The 22,282-nt window shown below is 34.2% G+C and overlaps 1 protein-coding gene across 8 annotated transcripts in view; it reads right to left on the bottom strand.

Moving 5' to 3' along the window:
* Positions 1-25: 25 nt before the first annotated feature.
* The window catches only part of spir (spire type actin nucleation factor), a 217,165-nt gene continuing 194,908 nt past the window's right edge, over positions 26-22,282 (bottom strand). For 2 of the 8 annotated variants that reach the window (XM_089081611.1, XM_089081612.1), the window contains exons 14-15: positions 3,877-4,125; positions 35-2,080 (exon numbers count right to left, since the gene is read on the bottom strand). In XM_089081611.1, coding sequence (XP_088937737.1) covers positions 1,757-2,080; positions 3,877-4,125 — 573 coding nt within the window. In that variant the 3' untranslated portion in view covers positions 35-1,756. Of the gene's footprint in view, positions 2,081-3,876; positions 4,126-8,685; positions 22,244-22,282 lie in introns of those variants that run through there. The other 6 variants (XM_089081614.1, XM_089081616.1, XM_089081613.1 and 3 more) reach the window with 5 other exon arrangements.

The raw sequence follows: 22,282 nt of genomic DNA, 5'->3' as shown, positions 1-22,282 counted from the left end.
CGCACGCACGCACGCACGCACGCACGCACGCATGCACGCATGCGAAATTGGCTTGAAATATGCATTTCTTTACAAGCACTGATGTATAGATTCAACTCATTTATACACATATATATACATGTATATATATATACATGTATATAGTTCGGAATAATTAATTTACATTGGGACATTAAAATTATTTAATTACCGGCGCAATTTATTGTAATCAAGTTTATAATTGTAAAGTTACTATTCAAAAGTTTTCTTCTAGTCTTAGGCATAAATTATTTTCAAAAATATTTTGATTTATTTTCCGCTTACAAGTTCGACAGCTATTTATTGTTTTAATGTTCTGATAGAAAGCATATATATCCGACTTCTGTTTATGCAAATTGATAAAATAATTATTTAAAATGAACAAATCAAAAAAACAAAATCTACTTATATTTACAGAAAAAGAATGTAATTATCATGTAGCAATGTACATCTTTATTGTGGCTTATTTTTGAAATATCCAATCATCTTTTTCAATCTATGCTCGGAAAGTAATATGCACTTTGAATGTACCTTTTAGTAAATTCGGTCATCATTCGGTACCGAATTAATGTATTAAAGACTGCTACATATGAAATATTTAAATACAATGGTATAGCATAACTTTTTTAATAAATAAAATCATTAATGCATATCTTAAATAAACTCATCGTTGACCATATACATTTATATAATCGTTTGAAATGTTTGTGTATTTTTATATTTCGATAATTTTATATATGAAATATTTCATTTGATATTTGATGTATAGCAGCGTTTAGTGTACACTAATTCGATATAATATATGTATGTGATCAAATTCTCTATTGTAATATACATATCATGTCAAACTACTAATTTTTAATATTGTTAATTTTTAGTATGTTTTGGAATACATCTCGTATTTCATAAAATTTAAATGATTCATATTGTAACGGAGCGTTTTTTTGACGCTCGTTACTAAGCGCGCGCGTACGGCACGTCATCCGGCGTCGCCCGAACATTCCCAACTGCGATCGACAGTACACACGCGCCGCGCCGACAGCGTGATGGATCAGCTGATCTTTTAAATAATTTAACAAATCGCGTGTTGACGCGTCAACACAAAAATGGGTATATAAACTCAGTAAATTTTATAAAGAGAACCAGTCCCGTCCGATCATTCGACCCGTCCGCTTCAATCGGATCCGATCGATACAAGAGTAATACCGAGAGTTCTCAGTATTCTTCTCTTCCTTCTTTTCGGAAAGTCGGAGCGTTCTCGGACTTTTTTTCTGTGGAATACCGGCGCTCGCGGTATTCTCGTTTTCCTCACACACGAAACTTTCAGACTTTTCTCTCGACATACGCGAAAAATACGTGTCGCGAAAGCGTCTAGGGCCTAGCAACACGTACGCCCGATCACTCGGCAACACGCGGGTCCGGTTGCAACGCGCTACGCCGCAGATCCACGCACCGTGAATACGCATTCGACCGCATCACAAATCTCACGAATTGTAAACCGAATATATGCGAGCAGAGTCACGCCACTAAACAATAAGACTTATGTCAACGCCTCGTAATGTTAATCTAATATATTAAAATAAATTATTGTTAATTGTTAATCAAACTCAAGCATCACGGATTCTTCTGTAAACCGAACCCCCGGCATCCGACGAGCATATCTGTCCAACCGAACCATGTCCCCGATTCCATACCGTTTATTATCCGACCGCGCAGGGACGAACCGTTACAATATTAATTAATATATAAATATGTAATTGATCTCGGACCTTTTATCTAATTCTTGACCTTCCATTTCTCGACGCGCGTGAGAAGGTGGCGTCGATGTAGGTGTCAGTGCAGAAATAGGTGTCATCGTTGGCGTCGAAGCAGGTGTACCGCTACGCAATGCAGAATCTTTTCGTCTAGATGCAGGAGAAGCTGGTGCAGAACCGACAGTTCCTGCATTCCTTAACCAAGAATTCTTGCTGCTATCGCTTTCTGTTTCCGTGGGCGAAAGTAACAGTCCTGGAGAGAGCAGCACAACCGGCACTCGGGCAAATTGCTCTGTTGGTATTCGCATCTAAGAAAAATGCCGACATTGTTAATAACTTATGTTTACGTTCAAAACAATTAAAATATGAAAAAAACGTAATCATTAATTTAAGAGTTAAAATCTAATAAAGTTAATTTAACTCAGTTACTTTAATGTATAGCACAAGAAAAATTTATGAAATGCTTTTTATAAATTTACATTATAAATTTAATACACAATAACTTGCTAAAGACCTTAAATCAATTTGATAATTAAAATTTAAACTTAAATTTTATTAATTATTATATTTATTAATTATTATTATTAGCTAAAATTCGATTATATCTCAAAAACTATATAAATATACATATTAGGTGTACAAAAAAGTTCTAAGCTTTTTTTTGTAAAATTCAATCTTTATTCAAAAACAAACAAAAAAATATTAATCAGCGAAATATTCCCCGTTTGCATCAATGACCTTTTGCCATCTTTCGGGTAGCTTGCGAATTCCTTGACGATAAAAGCTCACTGGCTTCGAAGCGATAAAGTCATCAATGCATTTCGTATCTCTTCAAATCTCACGAAATGTGTATCAGCCAAATGATGCTGCAGCGACCGGAATAGGTAGTAATCGGAAGGCGCTATGTCTGGGCTATACGCCACGTGCGGGAGAAGTTCCCAACCTAACGCAAAGATATGGTCCTGAGTCGCTTTCGCAACATGTGGTCGAGTATTGTCATGAAGCAAGATCACTTTACGACGTCCTTAGCCAGTAAATGGCCTCTTTTCTTCTAATGCATCGCTCAAATTGGTCAATTGTTGTTGGTAGCAGTCTGCCGTGATTGTTTCACCCGGTTGTAACAACTCGTAATACAACACACCTTTCCAATCCCATCAGATACAGAGCAAACCTTCTTGGCGTGGATATTGGGCTTTGGCGTCGATGTCGAAGGTTGACCAGGGTCAACCCTTGATTTTCTACGTTTAGGGTTATCATAAAGAATCCACTTATCATCGCCTGTAATGATTTTGTGCAGAAAATCTTTTTTCCGGAACTTTGAAAGCAAAGTGAGTGCAGTGTCACGCCGACGATTTTTATTGTCTTCGGATAATTCATGCGGAATCCATCTGCCTTCCTTCTGAATCTTTCCCATCCTATGTAAACGTACGGAAATGGTTTGCTGCGTAACGCCAAGCTGTTCTGCAAGCTCCTTTTCAGTTTGCGCAGAGTTTATATGCAGCAGTGCTTGCAATTCGTCCGTTTCAATCTTTTGAGAGCGTCCAGCACGCGGTTCATCTTCAAGACTGAAATCTCCTTGGCGAAATTTTTGATACCATCTTTTACATGTAGTATGACTTACAGCGTTCTCTCCATATCTCTCTCCATGCAGCACAAATCATTGCAGTGGCTTCAGCAACATTTTTCTTCAGATGAAACGCGAAGTGGATGGAAAATCGAATATGCTCTTTTGTTATTGCCATCGTGAACACTACTGATTTTTGAGGTTATGTGCATCAAACGCCAAACCATATGGCATTTTAGAAGGCCAAATGTCAACGCTTTAAAACCGCAAAAGGACGGGAAGATAAATAAAATTTAAATTGTTATTTCGGTTGTATGAAATCTAAAGCTCAGAACTTTTTTGTACACCTAATATATATATAAATATTTTATATATAAATATCTTGTATATAAATATCTTAATGCTCTCCATTAATTTATGAACATTATTTATAATTATAACCAACTATAACTATAATTCAAATTTATGCTAATTTAAGTTTTTTTTTAAATTTATATGTATATAAGATTTGAAGAATGTATATAAGATTCATATACTGACTTTTGAGTAACATTTTACACAAACGGTTCTTTTGCATAAACGACAACGTTGTCCCCAAGGGCCCAGCAGACCAAAGCGTGTTTTCAGACATAAGAAACAGACGCGTCTTTTCTCTACATCTTCTTTTACACGTCCTTCCACGGGAAGAGATTCTAATTCGGCTTTCGTAAGTACACTACGAATATGCACAATCTCGTCCAACGTTAAAGACAGCCTTTCATCTAATAGCATATCTCCTAACGTCGCTTTCTGTAAAATATGATTAGAGTTCATCGTATTTTATGTTTTCATGTCATATATATTTAATTACAAAAATAAATTTCGTAAAAAAACGCGTACGTCTAAATATACAAAATATTATTAAAAGAACTCGGTCTTGTACATATATCTTTCTAAAAAAAGGCATGACATCGATACTCGCATTTTTCAAAATTTTCTCGAAGTTTATTGTTGATGAAATAAATGAAATGTCAAAGCTCGTAAAATATATAACAACTTGAGAGAGATAAGGCCAAAAACGAGCACAAAGAATAAATAATCACATTTAAAAAAATAGCTTGTACATTGAACTGAAAATCAATAATCGCGAATCGATAGTAGATTTAATCCTAATAATTGCCTTAAACGTTTCGTTCTGCACTGAGCCTTCTTCAGTAAGTAATACGAGAAAAATAACAGAAAGTGTATAAAGTAAAGTAATCTAAATCGGTGACGGGTACGCTCTCACAAGAATCTGTAAACATCTTCGCAATCGATGTACAGTCGTCGTCTTTTAAAAAATTGTTAACAATTATTCGTCGTTCGTAGGATTAAATGTACTATCGATTCGCGTTTATAGATTTTCAGTCAATTTATAAACTATTTTTTTGTGATTATTTATTCTTTGTGCTTGTTTTTAGCCTTATCTCTCTCAAATTGTTATTTATTGTTGATGCTTTTCCGCGATGCTGATTGGTTCTCTCTCTGCGCTAACTTTGTGAATAGCTGTCATTGTATTGATCTCACTGCGAGAATCATTTTGATAATTGTGTATCAAGAAGTTAAAAATATTATAGTATAACAGTAATATAATAGTATTATATTAAATTTTGCTCTTGTGTTGAAAAAGATAAATAACGCGCGCGCAGCGCGCGTTTGTAATGTCTAGTAAATATAAATATAAGTAAATATAAATATGTTATTTGGATATCTAAGGCGCCTGACTAGTCGATGGCGAAATCATATTGGAATCAAGTCATAAGCGAGAAATGATTTGCAAATAATGAGATATTTGATTAAAATGACATTTGAGATGACTTTAAAACATTTGTGAAAATGGATTTAATATCCTTTTCCCTTCTAATAGTCAATAAATAGCCATAAAAGGCATATAAAATAAAGCCTATTGAGAAAGAAAAACACACGGTTTGATAACTATTGAAAGAAGTGAAAAAAATATGCTTTTACATATAAAATTCAAGATGATTACAGATAAAATTCAAAGATGACTTTAGAGTTATCGTTCATTTTTACAAATTTGGTAAGTACGAGATAAATCACATTTGCGATTATTAAGCATATAATAACAAAATAAAAAAAGATGGATAGGAACAAGGACAAGATGAATAAATCCTAGTAGCATTTTCTGCAGAGCAGAATCTGCTTGCGATTAATTGCAACAGAATTAAGTCAGGTGTGCAAAAGATTATTCCCAATATGGCCCTACTGGCAGTTTACCAGCAGTCTGCTGCAAGATTCATGCACTGTATATGCAAATGAACTGTTTGCAAATATTTGCTGCAAAAATTAAGTTATCTTGAAGCAGATTTTTCCTATAACTGCAGTCTGTTAACAGTCTGTGAGCAGATTAAAATAAAATTTTTTTCAACAGAAATGACATGCAAATCTTATGCAAATCTTGCACAGATTTTGTATAGATCTGCAGATTTCTGCAAGACTCTCAATCGGCTGATTGAGCAGACTCTGTACAATATCTGCATAAGATCGGCGCGTCACTTCTGCTCCAAGATTCTTATATCAATCTGTTGACAAACTGCTAACAGACCTGTTTACAGACTTATTACAATTATGGAAAAAAGTTGGTCTGTTTCAAGATAACACGATTTCTGCAGCAAATATCTGTGAACAGTTCATTTCGCATGTAAAATGCAACAAATTTTGTAGCAGATTGCTAACAGACTGTCTGCAGTCTACTGACAGCAAGGTCGTATTGAGAATAATTTTTTGCATATTTTTTGCAATTAATTGCATGCAGATTCTGCTTTGCAAAAGTGCTAGGGCATCACTAATAGCAGAGCCAGAAATGGTTGAAAAATTTTCTACCAATTATCGCGCAGAAGCAGTATAATCAGAAGACACGGTAATGTCTCGGGTGTCAAGTCAACGGGTGTGACTTTACGCGAGATGTGAGTATCCGAAATTACCGAATCTCAATAATGGTGAGTATCCGAAATTACCGAATCTAAACCGATCAAGTTCTAAGTAGGCTTGATCGATAGCTTGAGTTCGACTTGCTAATAATAAAAGTATTTTTTGTTTTGAAATTTAGAAAAAATAAAAAATTGTTAGACACGAAGACCCAGTCTGCCGATGGAAGTCTGTATTGTCTATTTGTTGAAAAATATTTTTATTTTTCTGTTATGTGCCCTACAAGCAGCGATATTGTTACGCAAAGTTCGATTTGGAAATTTTTACTTTAAGAAATGTCGTCGTCATTATCATTATTATCGTCGTTGCCTTTGTGCGTCGTCGCCTGTACGTCTGTCATGAAATGTCACTATTAATCTTATTAACCTAGCGGATCATCAGACTGATAAGTCAGAGTCACTGTAGGATCTACTAGCGAATAGCGAATCAATATTCGCTGGGTAACTTATCGACCCTAACTTATCGGCCTGATTTATCCGCAAGATCGATATATAATTTTACGATCATTTCGCAGTCTCTCTGTATATTTTCTCTCTTCCCGTAACCTCTTCAGATATCTCCGCATCTGTTCCGCAACTATTCCGCAACCATTCCATAACTTTTCCACAATCTTTTCGCATATCTTGCATCTTTTTTACAACCATTCCGCAATCATTCTGCAACTTTTTTACAATCTTTTCGCAAATCTTTGCACCTCTTTCGCAACCTTTCCGCAACCATTCCGCAACCATTTCGCAACTCTTCCACAATCTTTTCGCATATCTTTGCACTTCTTCCGCAATCATTCCACAATTATTCTGCAACCATTCTGCAACTTTTCCACACTCTTTACGCATATCTTTGCCTCTTCCGTATCTCTTCCGCAACTCTTCCTTTAAAATTTATCTGTTGCCATTTTGAAAATTCTTATTTTTAATCGTATAGACTTCAAATTCAGGATTTATATATGTTCATTTAAAACTAAAATTTTGGCATAAATGTGACTTTAAAATTTCAAAAATATTTTCAAGGTCATTTTTCATTTTATTTTCATGTTCTATAGACTTAGGATCTATAGAGGATCGTATATAATGCAACTTTATACTTTAATTTAAAAATTTTTTTGCCGCCATTTTGAAAATTTTTATTTTTAATCATACGGATTTCAAATTCAGCATTTATATATGTTTATTTAAAACGTTTTATTTTTTTTAAATAGTGGTATATCAAATCTTTTATACAATTGAAATACGTAATTTGACTAAAGTGGACTTGTAGCTCAATGTTTATAGGACTATAATATGACGCCAATTATTGATATCAAATCTTTATACAAATTTTATACATTATTACAATCATTTGAGTTGGCAATGTGGAAACAAAATTTTTTTTTAAAGAATTAAGGCTAGTATCATTTAGGTCAGAATAGGAACATCTTCATTAAAAATTCAAATTTTTTTTAAAGAATTAAGACTACTACGTGGGTTAGAGTAAAAAGAAGATACTTCAATGAAGATACAAAGATACGTATCACTTAGGTCACTTTCTATTTTCTTAAAATAAAAGATATTGGCAGTTAGATTTTATTTTTTAATACATATCACTTGAGTTTAGTAGAATAACGCAATTTTTATAGGATTATAACTTTACGCTAATTATTGATATCAAATCTTTTATACAAATGATATCATTTGAGTTAGCAATGCGGAAAAAAATTTTTTTGTTTTTTAATTAAAGCTAGTACCATTTGAGTTAGAAGGAAGACTCTTCAATAAATACAAAGATCACAAAGATACTAGCACTTAGATTTTATTTTTTAATTTGATCACAACTAGAATTGAGTTAACTATAGCAATTTCGTAACACAATTTTGTTTAAAGAATTAAAACTACTATCACATGGATTGGAGTAAAAAGAATCTTCAATGAAGATACAGAGATACATACCACTTAGATTTTATTTCTTTAAAATAAAAGATATTATCAATTAGATTCTATTTTTTAACTTGGTTAACAACAGTTTCTTCTTTTTTTCAAACGTCCACTATACTTGACGTCCTTTTTTTATCTTTTTTTTAAAAAGGTAATTTTTAGTGAGTAACTTGAGTGCCTTCAGTGGTGAGTGCCAAGCGATGAGCATTTGTTTTGTTCGCTTCATCTGTATTGTTAAGTTTTTGTGTTAAATTTTTTACGTTGACGCACATAGAATTTCAATCAAAAATGTCAGTTTTCGATAAAAAGATATACATGTGTAAAAAAATCACAAACAATTCCCAGTAATAAATGAAATCGACGTCAAATTGATGTCAATTTGATGTTGATTCCATCATTTCTCGCTGAATCAGTAACTATTAGAGTATTTTAGAAAATTAATTTATTTATTTTGTAAGTCTAAAACCAAGAATTATTTTTTTATATTTGTGCAGTTTTATCAACATCTATCCAATTTCGATGTAAACACATTAAAAACATGTATTAATTAAAAACAAATATTTTCAATATTTTCTTTGTAGCGATGGGCACTAAATGTTCCTAGCAGAGTGGTATGTAAGGTACTATAGTTTGTGTTTTCGTGGCTAGTTACACCAAAAGGTTTAATCCAGTACGCCAATTTGGAACAAATTTTTTAATTTATTCTCAGATTATCACAAGAATTCACAAGAATATATTTTATCAAACTTGGCTCATTTATAAATTAAAATCGCTGATCATTAACAATTGAATTATCAGTTAGAAAAACAAATACAATAAATACAATTTCAAATATTCATCTTATTAATCTATGTTAACGTATGAATTAGTGCATAATTGAAAGAAATATATTTTTAATCGTTAGTTAAAATCGCTTCTCATTTTGCGTCAACCAATGAATAGTGACCTTTTTAATTGAGGCAGTTTTGAAGAATCATATAATTTATGATAAATAACACCTCTGAGAATTTCTTTAAAAATGTAGGAATAGATAATAAAGGAGGTGCCAGACAGACTCGGAAGTAATTTGCGGAAAATCCATTTCATAAAACCATATTTATTATACGATTTAGTCTGCACTCGTCGATGTCCATCGGTCGAATCTCTGTCAGTTCTCCCATATATCAGCGCTCTTGTCTTTTGTTTTTCCCTTCGAGATTATTCTTAATAACAAATATAATTTTGGAAAAGAACCAGTACTATTGTTTGTCTATTATCTCTGATTGTTGATGGCTCGCTCAAATTTTAATTTTAATGATGAATATTCGGCAATGAGCCAGAATAACCTTTCAACAGAATATAGTTATACTGGTGTATAAGACACTGAATGTTCTTTCACTCGTTACCGATAAATGTAAAGGAGGAGAAAAGAAAGGGAAAAAAAAGAAAGAAAAAATAAAGTTGTGAAAATGAATATCTCCCTTACTACCTTACAAAAATCAAAATTTAATTTACAACACTTTATGAATAACAATTTATTAATGTTCAAAATAATGAAAATTACGATTCGCGAATATGAAACTCTTGAGCGCAAAAAAGACTGTGAAAACGAAACGAGAAGAGGTCACGAAGTCAATGAACAATTTCAACACTGTAGAACTACGAAGTTCGATGTGCAGATCGAAGGCAGTACAAAGAGGAAATTAATTTCCACGCGAAAACGATACAAGAGCGTCCGACTGATTTTAGGGCACGCGACAGGTGCGAGAGGTTCGCTCGCAGCCCGTGCTAGGCCGAGGTGTGGGGAGGAAAGGAATTTAGAGCAAAAGACACGTAAGCCACATTCCAATACTGTTTATATGTATAAAGTGATTACACGTGCGCGTGTACTTTGAGTCCTCGGCCAAGCAAAATCGCCCGAAACGCGAGGATCACCGAGACGAGTTCTCGAGCTGTGCTCGACAACAGCGCGTATCTGAATATCACCCGCCTTACTGCGACGCAGCAACAATCAAAATTAAATTGAAGCTAAAACTTTAGATTTGACAAATAAAGGCTGAGATAGGAAGACGAATTCTAACTGAAGAATGAAGCTAATTCCTATCCAGAAACAAAAAAATGAATAGAGGTTTGCTGACCTTCTATAATAAATTAATAAATGCTAAATTTTGATAATACATAAACAATAGGGTTAGTAATTTAAACTAATCGTCTTCTTCTTCTTCTTGCTCGATATCGGTGAGAATCGGTGGGTAGATTGACTAGCTTGACCACAGGCCGGGTAAACGTGGAAGTCCTCACTATGACGAAACCGTCGAAACCATCCTGACCATCCGGGATGAACATCGACTATATAAGTCCCAGTGGTCACTTGATCGGAAGAGCAAGGTCTTTCAATATGATGATGTCTCCTTTCTGCATGTTAGGCTGAGACTTCAGCCACTTGTTTCGCAGTTGTGTTGGTGAAGTATTTTTTTCTCCACCTGCGCCAAACGAATTACCCCAGTTGCCCAGAAGTCTCCAGCAATTTAGAATCTTAATCAGAGGCGAAGATTCGTCCATGGATTCTGAATACGATAGTAAGGATGAGCCGACCAGGAAATGGGCGGGAGTCAAGGCCGTGACCTCGGTCCCATTGTTGCTTAAAGAGCAGAAAGGCCTTAAATTCAGGCAAGCTTCAACCGCGAGTGTGGAGAATTCCTCAAATGTTAACGTCGATTCTCTGATGACCCGCGTGAAATGGTATTTAAAGCTACGCAGCCTTCCAAAGCTTGCCAAAATGGGGAGCTTTTGGAGGAATAAATATCCATTTGATGTCCTGGACAGCTAGTTTATCAGTCAATTCCTTTGTAAAAAACTTCCTACTGAAAAAATTTCGTAAATAAGTTCTTCAGTTCTGTTGATGCATCCTTGAAGGTTGTTATGTTGTCCGAACAGATAGTTGAACAAACTCTGTGTATGGCGCAGAATTGAGAGAAGGCCGCAAGAAAGGCTTCGGTAGTAAGGTCCGACACGATATGGGATATTAAATAAAAACTTTTTTTATTTAAATAAAATTTTGTCATTTATTTTGTACTGTTCACTCTTCAATTCTTTGTAATAAAACATAAATTGAAGCAATTTTGTGATATAATAATATTTTAAAGCTAAATAGTTACCATCACTTGAATTAAAAAAAGAAGAGTCTTGAATGAATAGAAAGATATATACATAATTTGATTTTTATTATTTTTAAATTAAAGATTTTTAAATTAAAGAACTATTACTTGAGTTTTATTTTTTTAAAATAACAGGATATCAAATTTTTTATACAAATAAAATACATAATTTGATTAAGATGGACTTGTAGCTGTTTATAGGACTATAATGTTTATAGGACTATAAATTGGCGCCAATTATTGATATCAAATCTTTTATACAAATTTTATACATTATTACAATCATTTGAGTTGGCAATGTGGAAACAAAATTTTCTCTTTTAAAAAATTAAGGCTAGTCTCATTTAGGTCAGAATAGGAAGATTTTCATTAAAAATTAAAAATTTTTTTGAAGAATTAAGACTACCATGTGGGATAGAGTAAAAAGAAGATACTCTTTAAGATACAAAGATACGTACTTAGGTTCTATTTTCTTAAAATAAAAGATATTGGCAGTTAGATTTTATTTTTTAATACATATCACTTGAGTTTAATAGAATAACGCAATTTTAATAAGGATTATAACTTGATACTAATTATTCATATCAAATCTTCTATACAAATGATATCATTTGAGTTGAGTTAGCAATGTGGAAAAAAATTTTTTTGTTTTTTAATTAAAGCTAATACCATTTGAGTTAGAATAGGAAGACTCTTCAATGAATAAAGATCATAAAGATACTAGCACTTAAATTTTATTTTTTAGTTTGATCACAACTAGAATTGAGTTAGATATGGCAATTTCGTAACATAATTTTTTTTTTAAGAATTAAAACTACTACCACACAGATTAGAATAAAAAGATTCTTCAATGAAGATACAGAGATACGTACTACTTAGATACTATTTCTTTAAAATAAAAGATATTATCAGTTAGATTCTATTTTTTAATTTTTTTTAGCTTCATTTTTTATTTTTTTTTTTTACAACAGTTTCTTTTTGTTTCTAAGTTCCTTTTTGTGTCCACTATATTTGACACCTTTTTTTTACCTTTTTTTAAAAAGATAATTTTATACTAATATAAGACATTTTGTGCTTAATTTTATATTGATATCAGTATTAATCATCTTTCTGTGTTCGAAAAGCGCTATAATTGACACTTTTCCTAAAATATTATACAAGAATTGTCAATTTTTATTAGTACATATACATAAAAATTTGAATCTAATCATTCCATGGGAGTTAAACACATTCAAGTACAAATAATGATGATAATGCTTTAAAAGGACTTAATATGTCAAATTTAATGACATTATGACTTTGTCGTATGTAATTATGTATGAATACTTCATAAAAGTCGTAAAATAAAGAAATACTAATATCAGTTAATTAATTAAACAACCAAAGAAACTTAGCTTTTTACTGTTCGTAAAAAGCTAAGTTGAAATGTTTATGTAAAACGTTTATGTAAAACGTTTATGTAAAACGATAATATTTATATGTCTTTATACACATCGAAAACTATAATTTTAATTTCATCATTAATTTACAATTTTATTCATATTCACATATTCAATGCATTTGATAGGCAAGAACCAATTGAGGTGTACTACTCACCTATCGTGTCTCCTTATAATAACATTACTGGCAAAGTCATTTCATTATCTCTTTTAAGCAGTGATAAATTTTGTGTAAACTTGCAAGAGAAAAAAACATTAAAATATTTAAAGAAACTCATTGAAGATAATTCTATAAAATAATTATTAAATATATTTTTTTGATAGCACAATAAAATGACTGTATTTATATTGCTTCAAAGACCTACTTGATAATAGATAACGATAGATAACGACTCACAAACATTAGTCACTGATACTCCGAAACGAATTATCACCAACTGTTGAACTCACCGCGAAACTCAACGATATCGTCGACCGCTACTCGAACCCGCGAAAAAAGAGCAAGCATGTTATCTCATTCTCCCTTTCGTTTTCGACTTGCTCATTCTCGTTATACGTACTGTAGTTAAAGAGTTACATTTCCCAATTTTTCAAGATTGCTGGGTCCTACAGTGGCCCTGACTTATCTGATCTGATAATCTGCAGGACTGATAATCAGTAATAAACATGCACGCATCAAAAAGAACATTAGTAGTAATCTAGAATTTATAATTACATAATAAAAATAAAATTATGATATATTTAAACTGATAAATCCTTTTTCTTATTGTTGCTTTTTCATAAGCATAAATTGATTGAGAAAATTTATTAACAAAAATGTAATTAAGAAATAATGACAAAATCACAACTCCTTTTATATAAGTATACATTTATATAAGTATTTTGAGTATTTAAAATAATTTATGTATAGTTTCATCGCAATGCAAAGATTAGTTATTTTGTATTCTGTAAATAAAACTTAAATTTTTATTAAAAGCACAAACGAAAAGAGTGATAGTACAAATAAAATAAAATTTTTCTTAACAGAACAACTAATTTCTTATTACATCGTAATAGAAGATTACATTAAATAATCTTGAATATTTAAATAAATGCGATTTAAATAAATCTTAATATTTGACATCCTTTATTTACCTTTTTATAAAAAGGCAATTTTATAGTAATATCAGACGTTTTGTATAATTAATCATCCTTCTATGTTCGAAAAGCGCGTCTTGACAATTTTATACTTGACATTTTTTTCTATAATACGCAATGAAAGTAAATAGAGAACGAAAGAACGAGCGAGATGCATACATGCTCTTTTTCCATGCGTCAATATAAATACTGTCATTTTGATATTCTTTTACGCGTTTATGCTTGTTTGCAGAAATCAAAGCTAGAAGTGTTCAGATACTATGATCTGTACAGATTGTTGTACGATTCTTGATCATATTATGATATATTTGTTTAAACAATATATCCAAAAGATATAATTTAATAATTATTAATAAAGCTGAATTATCTTTTCAATGAAATTATTGTATTAATAAAAAAATATATTGCACTTGTATTAAAATTATATGTATCATACATTTTCAGGATATTCAGAAAAAAATTATAAAGCAACATCTTGAAATATTTCAATAAATATTAAGTAAATTAAGGAAAAGTATTAAATAGCAAACATATACATACATAAAAACACATACATACATAAATACATACATATACATACATACATAAACATACATACAATATAATGAAAAAGACATGCATTTAAAATGATAGTACTCATATTGCTTCTTAGAATTTACCTACAAGGTAACAGATTATAAACATCACTTACACTCCGAAACAAACTATTAATTGTCAAACTCGCCACAAAATACAACGACGTCGTCGACCGCCAATCGCGAATGCGCGGAAAAGGAGTAACAAGCATATTATCTCGCTCACTATTTCGTTTTCTACTTTCTTACTCTCGTTATGCGTATTTATTAATAATCAGTCAATCAGAATCGTAATATAAGGAGCAGAGACTGTAGTTAGAGATACATAACCACTTTTACACGAAACATATTGTATTCTGCCCGCCAATGATTCGCTAGGTCCTACAATGACTCTGACTTATCGGTCTGATGATCTATTGGATTGATAAGATTTTTTTTATTGAATTGTTACATAAAGGATGAATACAAATACTTATTTTGTTAACTTGTATTATATTTTAAACAATATAGTACGTGAAGTCGTCAAAGATTAAGTCCCAGGCTGCGCCGATCTGAGGAACGCGCGCCGGTCCTGACCGCTATGCACATTCGTCTCTTTTAATTTAATTTACTGTAAAAACTACTTGTCGCATACAATTTTGTTAAAGGAAAAAGTTGTTTCTTTTAGCATAAAAGATCACTGTAGTGTACTCCAAATGCGGGAGTTTTGGAACATCCTGTATAGGCAGGTTCTAACTCATGAAGCTCCGGGAATGGAGGAAGGAGGTGCGGGTGTGCGGGGGGAACTCGTAGACGCGGTAGAAGAGAGGGGAGAGAGGACGCTTCGTCGATAGTCCTTTAAAATATGCCGCCAAGGGGGAAGGGGATTCTTTCCTTTAAAATGTGACGTCGAAAGCGGTTCTGTTTTCTTTTTTTCTATGAGGAGCCGCAAAAAGATGATTCTTCGACTTTTCTTAGTAATAAATATTGACATGTGTTCATTCCTGTTTGCTCAAGTTCAAGTATCTCCCAAGTAGAAAACAAATAAATTTTGGCAGCAACGCGAAATGGAAACTATAAAAATGAACAAATTCAGTAAAAAAAATATTACTCTTTTTTATCGATGTTACACTAATAAATAATATTCTATCATAAATACTGAATTTCTTAATCGGCGATCGTACATATTAAGAGAAGTGTGATAATGCGACAAATTGTAACTCGGAGAATCTATAACTATGCTCCGATTTCGATAAAGGGACAAAGAAATTGTACTTTCGTAGGCTTTTAAGGTCTATTCTATCTCATTCATTAACGCCATTCTTTCCGAACGACAAATTTTTGAAGAGTTTCTATGAACACAAAGAAAATGCAGATGATATATATAGTAGATTATTGGGCATGCGAGATCACAGTTGGATGCCTTAAAGTCCAAGAAATCGATCCAATGTGAGAGAGAGAGAGAGAGAGAGAGAGAGAGAGAGAGAGAGAGAGGGAGGTGACAGTGCAAATATCAAGAATTTAGAAATGGAAAATATCGAAAATGGACCCTAAAGACGCGAATATAGCGAACGAAGTGTTCGAAGAATAAATGAACATTAATGTTGAGGACGAACAGTCTTCCGATAAAGAGCACGCGTTATTTGACGATAGTGGTTGTATCAGTGATCAAAATGAGGACCTTACGGATCATGCAGAGAAAATTCTAACGCACTCGAAACTCCATGCACTGAATTTCCGTAAAAACACTGTATGATACAATTTTATTATTCATTGGATGATGGTCTAGTATGTGCCACATGCATAATTCATCTGTTGGACACTGATATTGGTATAACATATGTTGTTAGAAAGCATGAAATACATTTTCTTGATGTGCTACACGATCAGTCTTGCTCTAACTGCAGGCAGTCTATGTATACAATAATTCTGTGCAACATATGCTCAATTTGCACCAAGTGAAAAAAACAATATCATGAACGAGTCACGTGCAAGTGCTCTGTGCAAGTGTGACGTAATATAAAAAAATATAGAGCATTTCGAGCGAGTGGAACGCGAGCTGCTGGAGCAGAGCTACTTTGATGGTGTTTCGCATGGCTACAACAATGGTTACAACAAGTGCATTGAGCAGCTTGAAGAACTCAGTCGTATTAAGCGTTCTCAACTCACCGTTGGAAATAAACAATTTGTGGTGGCGAAAATCGCGCGACTTGCAAAAATTCAATTACAGAGACGTTTCGTGCACATCAGTGGTGAATATGCAAGCACTAGTGGAGACAATAGATCTCTTGTTTGGCGAGAGATCGTTACCGCGTTCGAAAGTCGTGTTTTAACTGATGCAATGATTAACGTGGATACTATATTGAACAGCAACGATTTTTGGAAGACACTGATGGTGTAGGATAGTGTTTGAGCGAGTGCGAGATGCTATAGAAAAACATGATAGTGTGAAAGTGAACACCGCATTCAACGGTAAGTTTGTGACAGATGATAAACGCGCCAATAAAAGTATAAACACTAAAAATAGTGAACTTTTTCAAACATCAAATGTGCATGAATGATACGAACAGCATGTCATCGAATCCACGGTGGCATCGCTCGAAGAGTTTCATGAACGTGACAGTGGATGGATGCTGTCGCGAATCCTCAATCTGACTATAAATGTGAATAAACATAATTCTCTACACGCGGGATGTTATGTTGATCATGTTACATCAAGTTATCGCGGCAAATTATGTTGAAGCAAGTGGTGGTCAACATACGATTAACGAACAATGCGTGTTTCGCGTGGTTGGTAGTCGCAGCTCTGCATCCGGTCGAAAGATATACATATACATCGGAAATCATCGTACTTACATTACACGTCGGTCTTGAATCTCCAAGATATTGAGTTTCCAGACATTCGACCAAATAAAAGAAAAATTGAAATTTACAACTTCATCTCCATTAACGTTTACGGCTTCAAGGGAAAGGAGATTCTCCCGATACGATTAACAACAAGGAAGATGAAAAAACACGTAAATTTACTGTATGTGCAGAATCCGCGCGATGACAACGCGGGACACTTTGCGTGCATCAAAAACCTGTCCCGTCTCGTGAGCTCGCAAATAAACAGAAAGAAATGCAAGAAATACTTTTGCGACCGATACGTATACACATTTTAACAAATTGTATATTTTATAATTGTTTATTAAATGCTAAAAAGAATCATGTTCTCTTCTTGCAGATGCCTGCATTATTTCAATCGAGAAATGGCAATCGTACACGGTGGACTGCGAACGGATGAACGACTGTCATTCAATTGCCAAACGAGGACGACAAATGGCTCGAGTTCAAGAACCATTGCAAAAAAGAACGACTTCCATTTATCATCTATGCAAATCTGGCAGTGCATACTGCGAAATATGGAACCATAGAAAAAAGACATGTCGTACACATATCAACAGTATGACGTATATAACGTTGGATACTACGTGCGATGCTCGTACGACGACGCGTTATTAACGTATCAATTTCGTCGCGGACTGCGTGAGGACTGCGTGGTTCATGCAACAACTCGAAGACTTGGCGCATCGTGTAAAAATTCTCTCGAAAATCATCCGCGAACATCCCCATGGAAACGTTGTCGAAAGAACAGTGGGAGGCTTACTATGGCGCGACGCGTGTGTATTTGCGAAAAATCATTTGCACTGGACGACACGCGAGTACGCGATCATTGCCTTACTGGTCGTTAACATGGTCCCGCGCATTCGAATTTCAATTTAAATTACAAAGACTCGCACTATATTTCCGTAGTATTCCACAATTTATCTGGTTATGACGGGCACTTTGTTATCATGGAAATAGCTATACATAGCGTACAAAGGCAGGATTGACGTACTTGATAACTAAGGAAAAATATATTTCGTTTACCAAACGTTAAAGATGCCGCCGAGAAATCAGATTCGCGAAATTGCGTACAATTACGATTCATCGATTCATACAAATTTTTAAGTACAAGCCTCGATAAATTGGCATCTTTTTTAAGCAGAGAGAAATTAAAAATTTTACGTTTTGAATTTTCCATGTTATCGAACGAGGATTTTGATTTATTGACGCATAGTGTCTTTCCCTACGAATACATGGATCGCACGGACAAGTTGCAAGACATATGTCTATCACGGCGCGAATCATTCTATAGTATCTCAGGAGACACGATGTCGGAAAACGCACACGCCGTGAACGTCAGGCAACGGTTTTCCATTGAAATCCTAAGCGAGTACAGCGATCTATATTTGAAAACCGATGTCATTTTCGAAAATTTCCGCGAAAGTTGTATCCAAAGTTACAGTTTCGATTCCGCGTTACCATGCTTTGCCAGGTTTCACGTGGGGCGCTATGTTGAAATACACGCGCGTAAAATTTGAGTCACCGACATCGATATGGTTATGTTTATCGAGCGTGATATACGCGGTCTCAGTCAATGTTCCAGTAAATAGGCGCAAGCCAATAACAAGTACATGCGTTTGTCGAAACAATCCGTCGAAACCGTCGTCGTACTTGATGTATTACGATGTGAATAATCTGTACGAATAGGCGATGTGTCAACCGCTACCTTATGCCGAATTTTGATGGGTCGAAAACATTGCGAACTTTGATGCAAGCGCAATCGCTCCAGATTCACTCTCGAATAACTGCATCATCTACACGACCGACCTATCTTTCTGCCCGACGCGCGATAAACTATCTGGCATGTAGCAGGATAAACTTCTCGGGACGCTATGTGTGTGTGATAAGCGATACATCATCCGCAATCTGCAGTAGCCACGCGCCACGGTTTTCGTATCGCAAAGATACACAGATCGAAATTACAATTACAATTTGCTCAATCCGCCTGGCTTCATGGTTACATCAAACTGAATACACAATTTAGAACGTATGCGAAAAATGATTTCGAAAAAAATTTTTATAAATTGATGAACAATGCGGTACTCGGCAAAACGGATGGAAAATGTTCGAAATCACATCGATGTAATTAGTAACAAAATAGGACGGACGATATGGTGTGGAAACAATGATCATGAAACCAAATTTCCACAGCCACAGCATCTTTAGAAAATTTAATCGCCGTTTACTGCGTAAACTTGGAGTGAAATTCAACAAGCCGATTTACGTGGTGTGTATACTATGTGTATACTAAACATATCGAAACTCTGCTTGTACGAATTCCTTCACAAGTATATGTTACTACGAGTATATGTATTGTATCGCGACAAATGCAAAATTATGTACACCGACACAGTCTTATATATCACATTGAGTGCGACGATATTTGCGAGACGACAAAACGCGATATTGCTAGAGTCGACACAAGCGATTATCCGACGGATAACGCATATGGTATGTCTCTCGCGAATAAAAAAGTACTCTGTCTAATGAAGGATGAGAATAACGGTGTGATAATGACAAAATTTGTCGGACTCAGAACGAAGATGTATAAAGGTGGATGGCAAAAAGGATACTAAAAAGGCAAAAGGTGTAAAAAATAATGTTGTAGCGCAAACAATAACTTTGATAATTACACGCGATGTTTGAGCAAAGAAATCGAAATGACTTGTCGTCAATCATGTGTAAGATCAAAACTATTATACATAAAATGTATACGGTGTCCGAGTCAAAAATTGCTTTGAGCCCGTACGATGACAAACGATACATCGTACTAGATTCGATGGAGACATTATCGTGGGGACATTGGCGGAAATCTTTGTAATATCCTTGTGTATATATATATATATATATATATATATATATATATATATTGTTGTATCCTGGATGAACAAGATTATTATTAGGGATAGTCGGGTTCGCCAAGCCTAAGGAGTTGGAATTCCGAGCAGGATCGTTGGGTGAAAGAATTCTCCTTGAAATCACTGACACACACTTTCCTTTAATTTGATTGATTTATTTTAACAATGGCACAAATAGTTAACAATTTACTTGCTATATTTTTCACACACGGTTGAATGTCGTCGGGCGGCTTAGCGCATCTCGCGTTACTCTGGCGGCCGACAACCGGGTATGACACTTGAGATACTGATATTACGACTCGCGTGAACTTGGCGACGGACTTTGTTAATATTCCGCGCGACTTCGATTAGCTTATGATTCTGATTCTGAACGACTTACAATTTCGACTCCGAATGACTCTGTGCGATAGACAAACTCGATGCTTGATCAGCGTTCTGATCGGGTTCATCGATCGATTACGCAGTATTAGTAAATCAATATTGCGCACATATCGACATATCAATATTGTGACGATATCTAAGTATAAGTTTTCTGAGTATAAGTTTCATGGGATCTGTATGAATACCCTGTATTGCCGAACACGACGAGACATTCTTGGGTTATCAAGACTGCGACTCAGCTCAAAAAGCCGCGATCTTTGCTGTACAGACTGACAGAAAAAATAACATGAATGCACATAAATATTTCTTCGACAATTGTAAATTGACCAACATAAAACTTTATCTAAATCTCAGACTTTTATCCATATGATGATCTGAATCTAGACTTTGACAAATATAGATATGCTACCTTATATGACATGTATTTACGTTTCTGTACATCTTATTATCAAATTGATAAAATACCATACGAATCGTTACACAACTATATCATCTTTGCGAATTTTTGTTGCAATCATTGATTGTCCGCAGCAAAATGAGTCCATCAAGAGCGCCACCATAGATGTGCGATTAGAATTTGAGTTCAAAGAGAATATACTAGCGAATACTATCGCCTATTGTCTCATCATACATGACCGCATGATTGAATATAATCCACTGTCCAACGTAGTTTACAAGATGATAAATTGCAGCGCTGGTATATAAGAGAGACAACAAAACGGTACATCAAAATCGACCGCAGTCTTCTCGATAACAGTCATGTCTGTGCCAACATTCGTAGACCTGCAAGATTTCCTCGTTGGAGTTTGTCATAAAAAATTTGCTGCTTTCAAAGAATGGACCGTTCTCTCCCACTACATTTTCGCAAGCCCTATACCATAACATTTCCTTGCAAGTGCTGACAAGTCTCGCGCTGGGTACGTCATAGACTGCGATGGGACGATGGAACGGTTTCCGCACAGCAAAGCTAAGAGTTTGATTACGAAAACTGTGCATGTTACAAAAGAAGACGACGATGACGACGACGACGATGCCGTCATATACATCAAGGGACACGAAAAATGAATTGCGGAACTTGCTTCTGGATGATGAGCAAGAGCGTATACATCGAGACCCTGGATGCGGATTATGAAGACATAGATTCTTTGAACAATCCAAATGCTGATAATATTATACGATGTGGATATCATTATACTAATTGCGCGTTACAAAATAACAAAATTCAAATTGTTTAATTGATGGGCAAATAATCATAAATAAACATATATATAATATACAAAATGTTTTTCTTTTTATTTCTTTCTCCGTCATTATCGTTGATGATGATGATTACTTAATATTCCAACGATCCTATAAATTTTTTTTCAATAACGTTCAATCGACTAGTCAGACTCGTCGATGACAAAGAAATTGTATTATAATTTAAGCGTAAAACTTTTTATTCACATTTTTCTTTTTTACATGGCACTTTACATATTTTTTGATACAGCTGATTTGGTCTTTTTGAAACGAAAATCTGATAACTAATTGATAATGCGATCCTTTGTCTTTTTTCTGTTTATAGTCACTATAAAGTAAACTCGTTCCCGATGTGATCTGCAATTGTACTTGAATGATTCTTTATCTTTTTCTTGA

The sequence above is a fragment of the Pogonomyrmex barbatus genome, unplaced genomic scaffold (genome assembly GCF_055798465.1).
Source record: "Pogonomyrmex barbatus isolate J1 unplaced genomic scaffold, ASM5579846v1 scaffold5, whole genome shotgun sequence".
NCBI lineage: Eukaryota > Metazoa > Arthropoda > Insecta > Hymenoptera > Formicidae > Pogonomyrmex > Pogonomyrmex barbatus.
The sequence above is the reverse complement of the archived record's forward strand: the minus strand, read 5'-3'. Positions and strand labels throughout refer to the sequence as shown.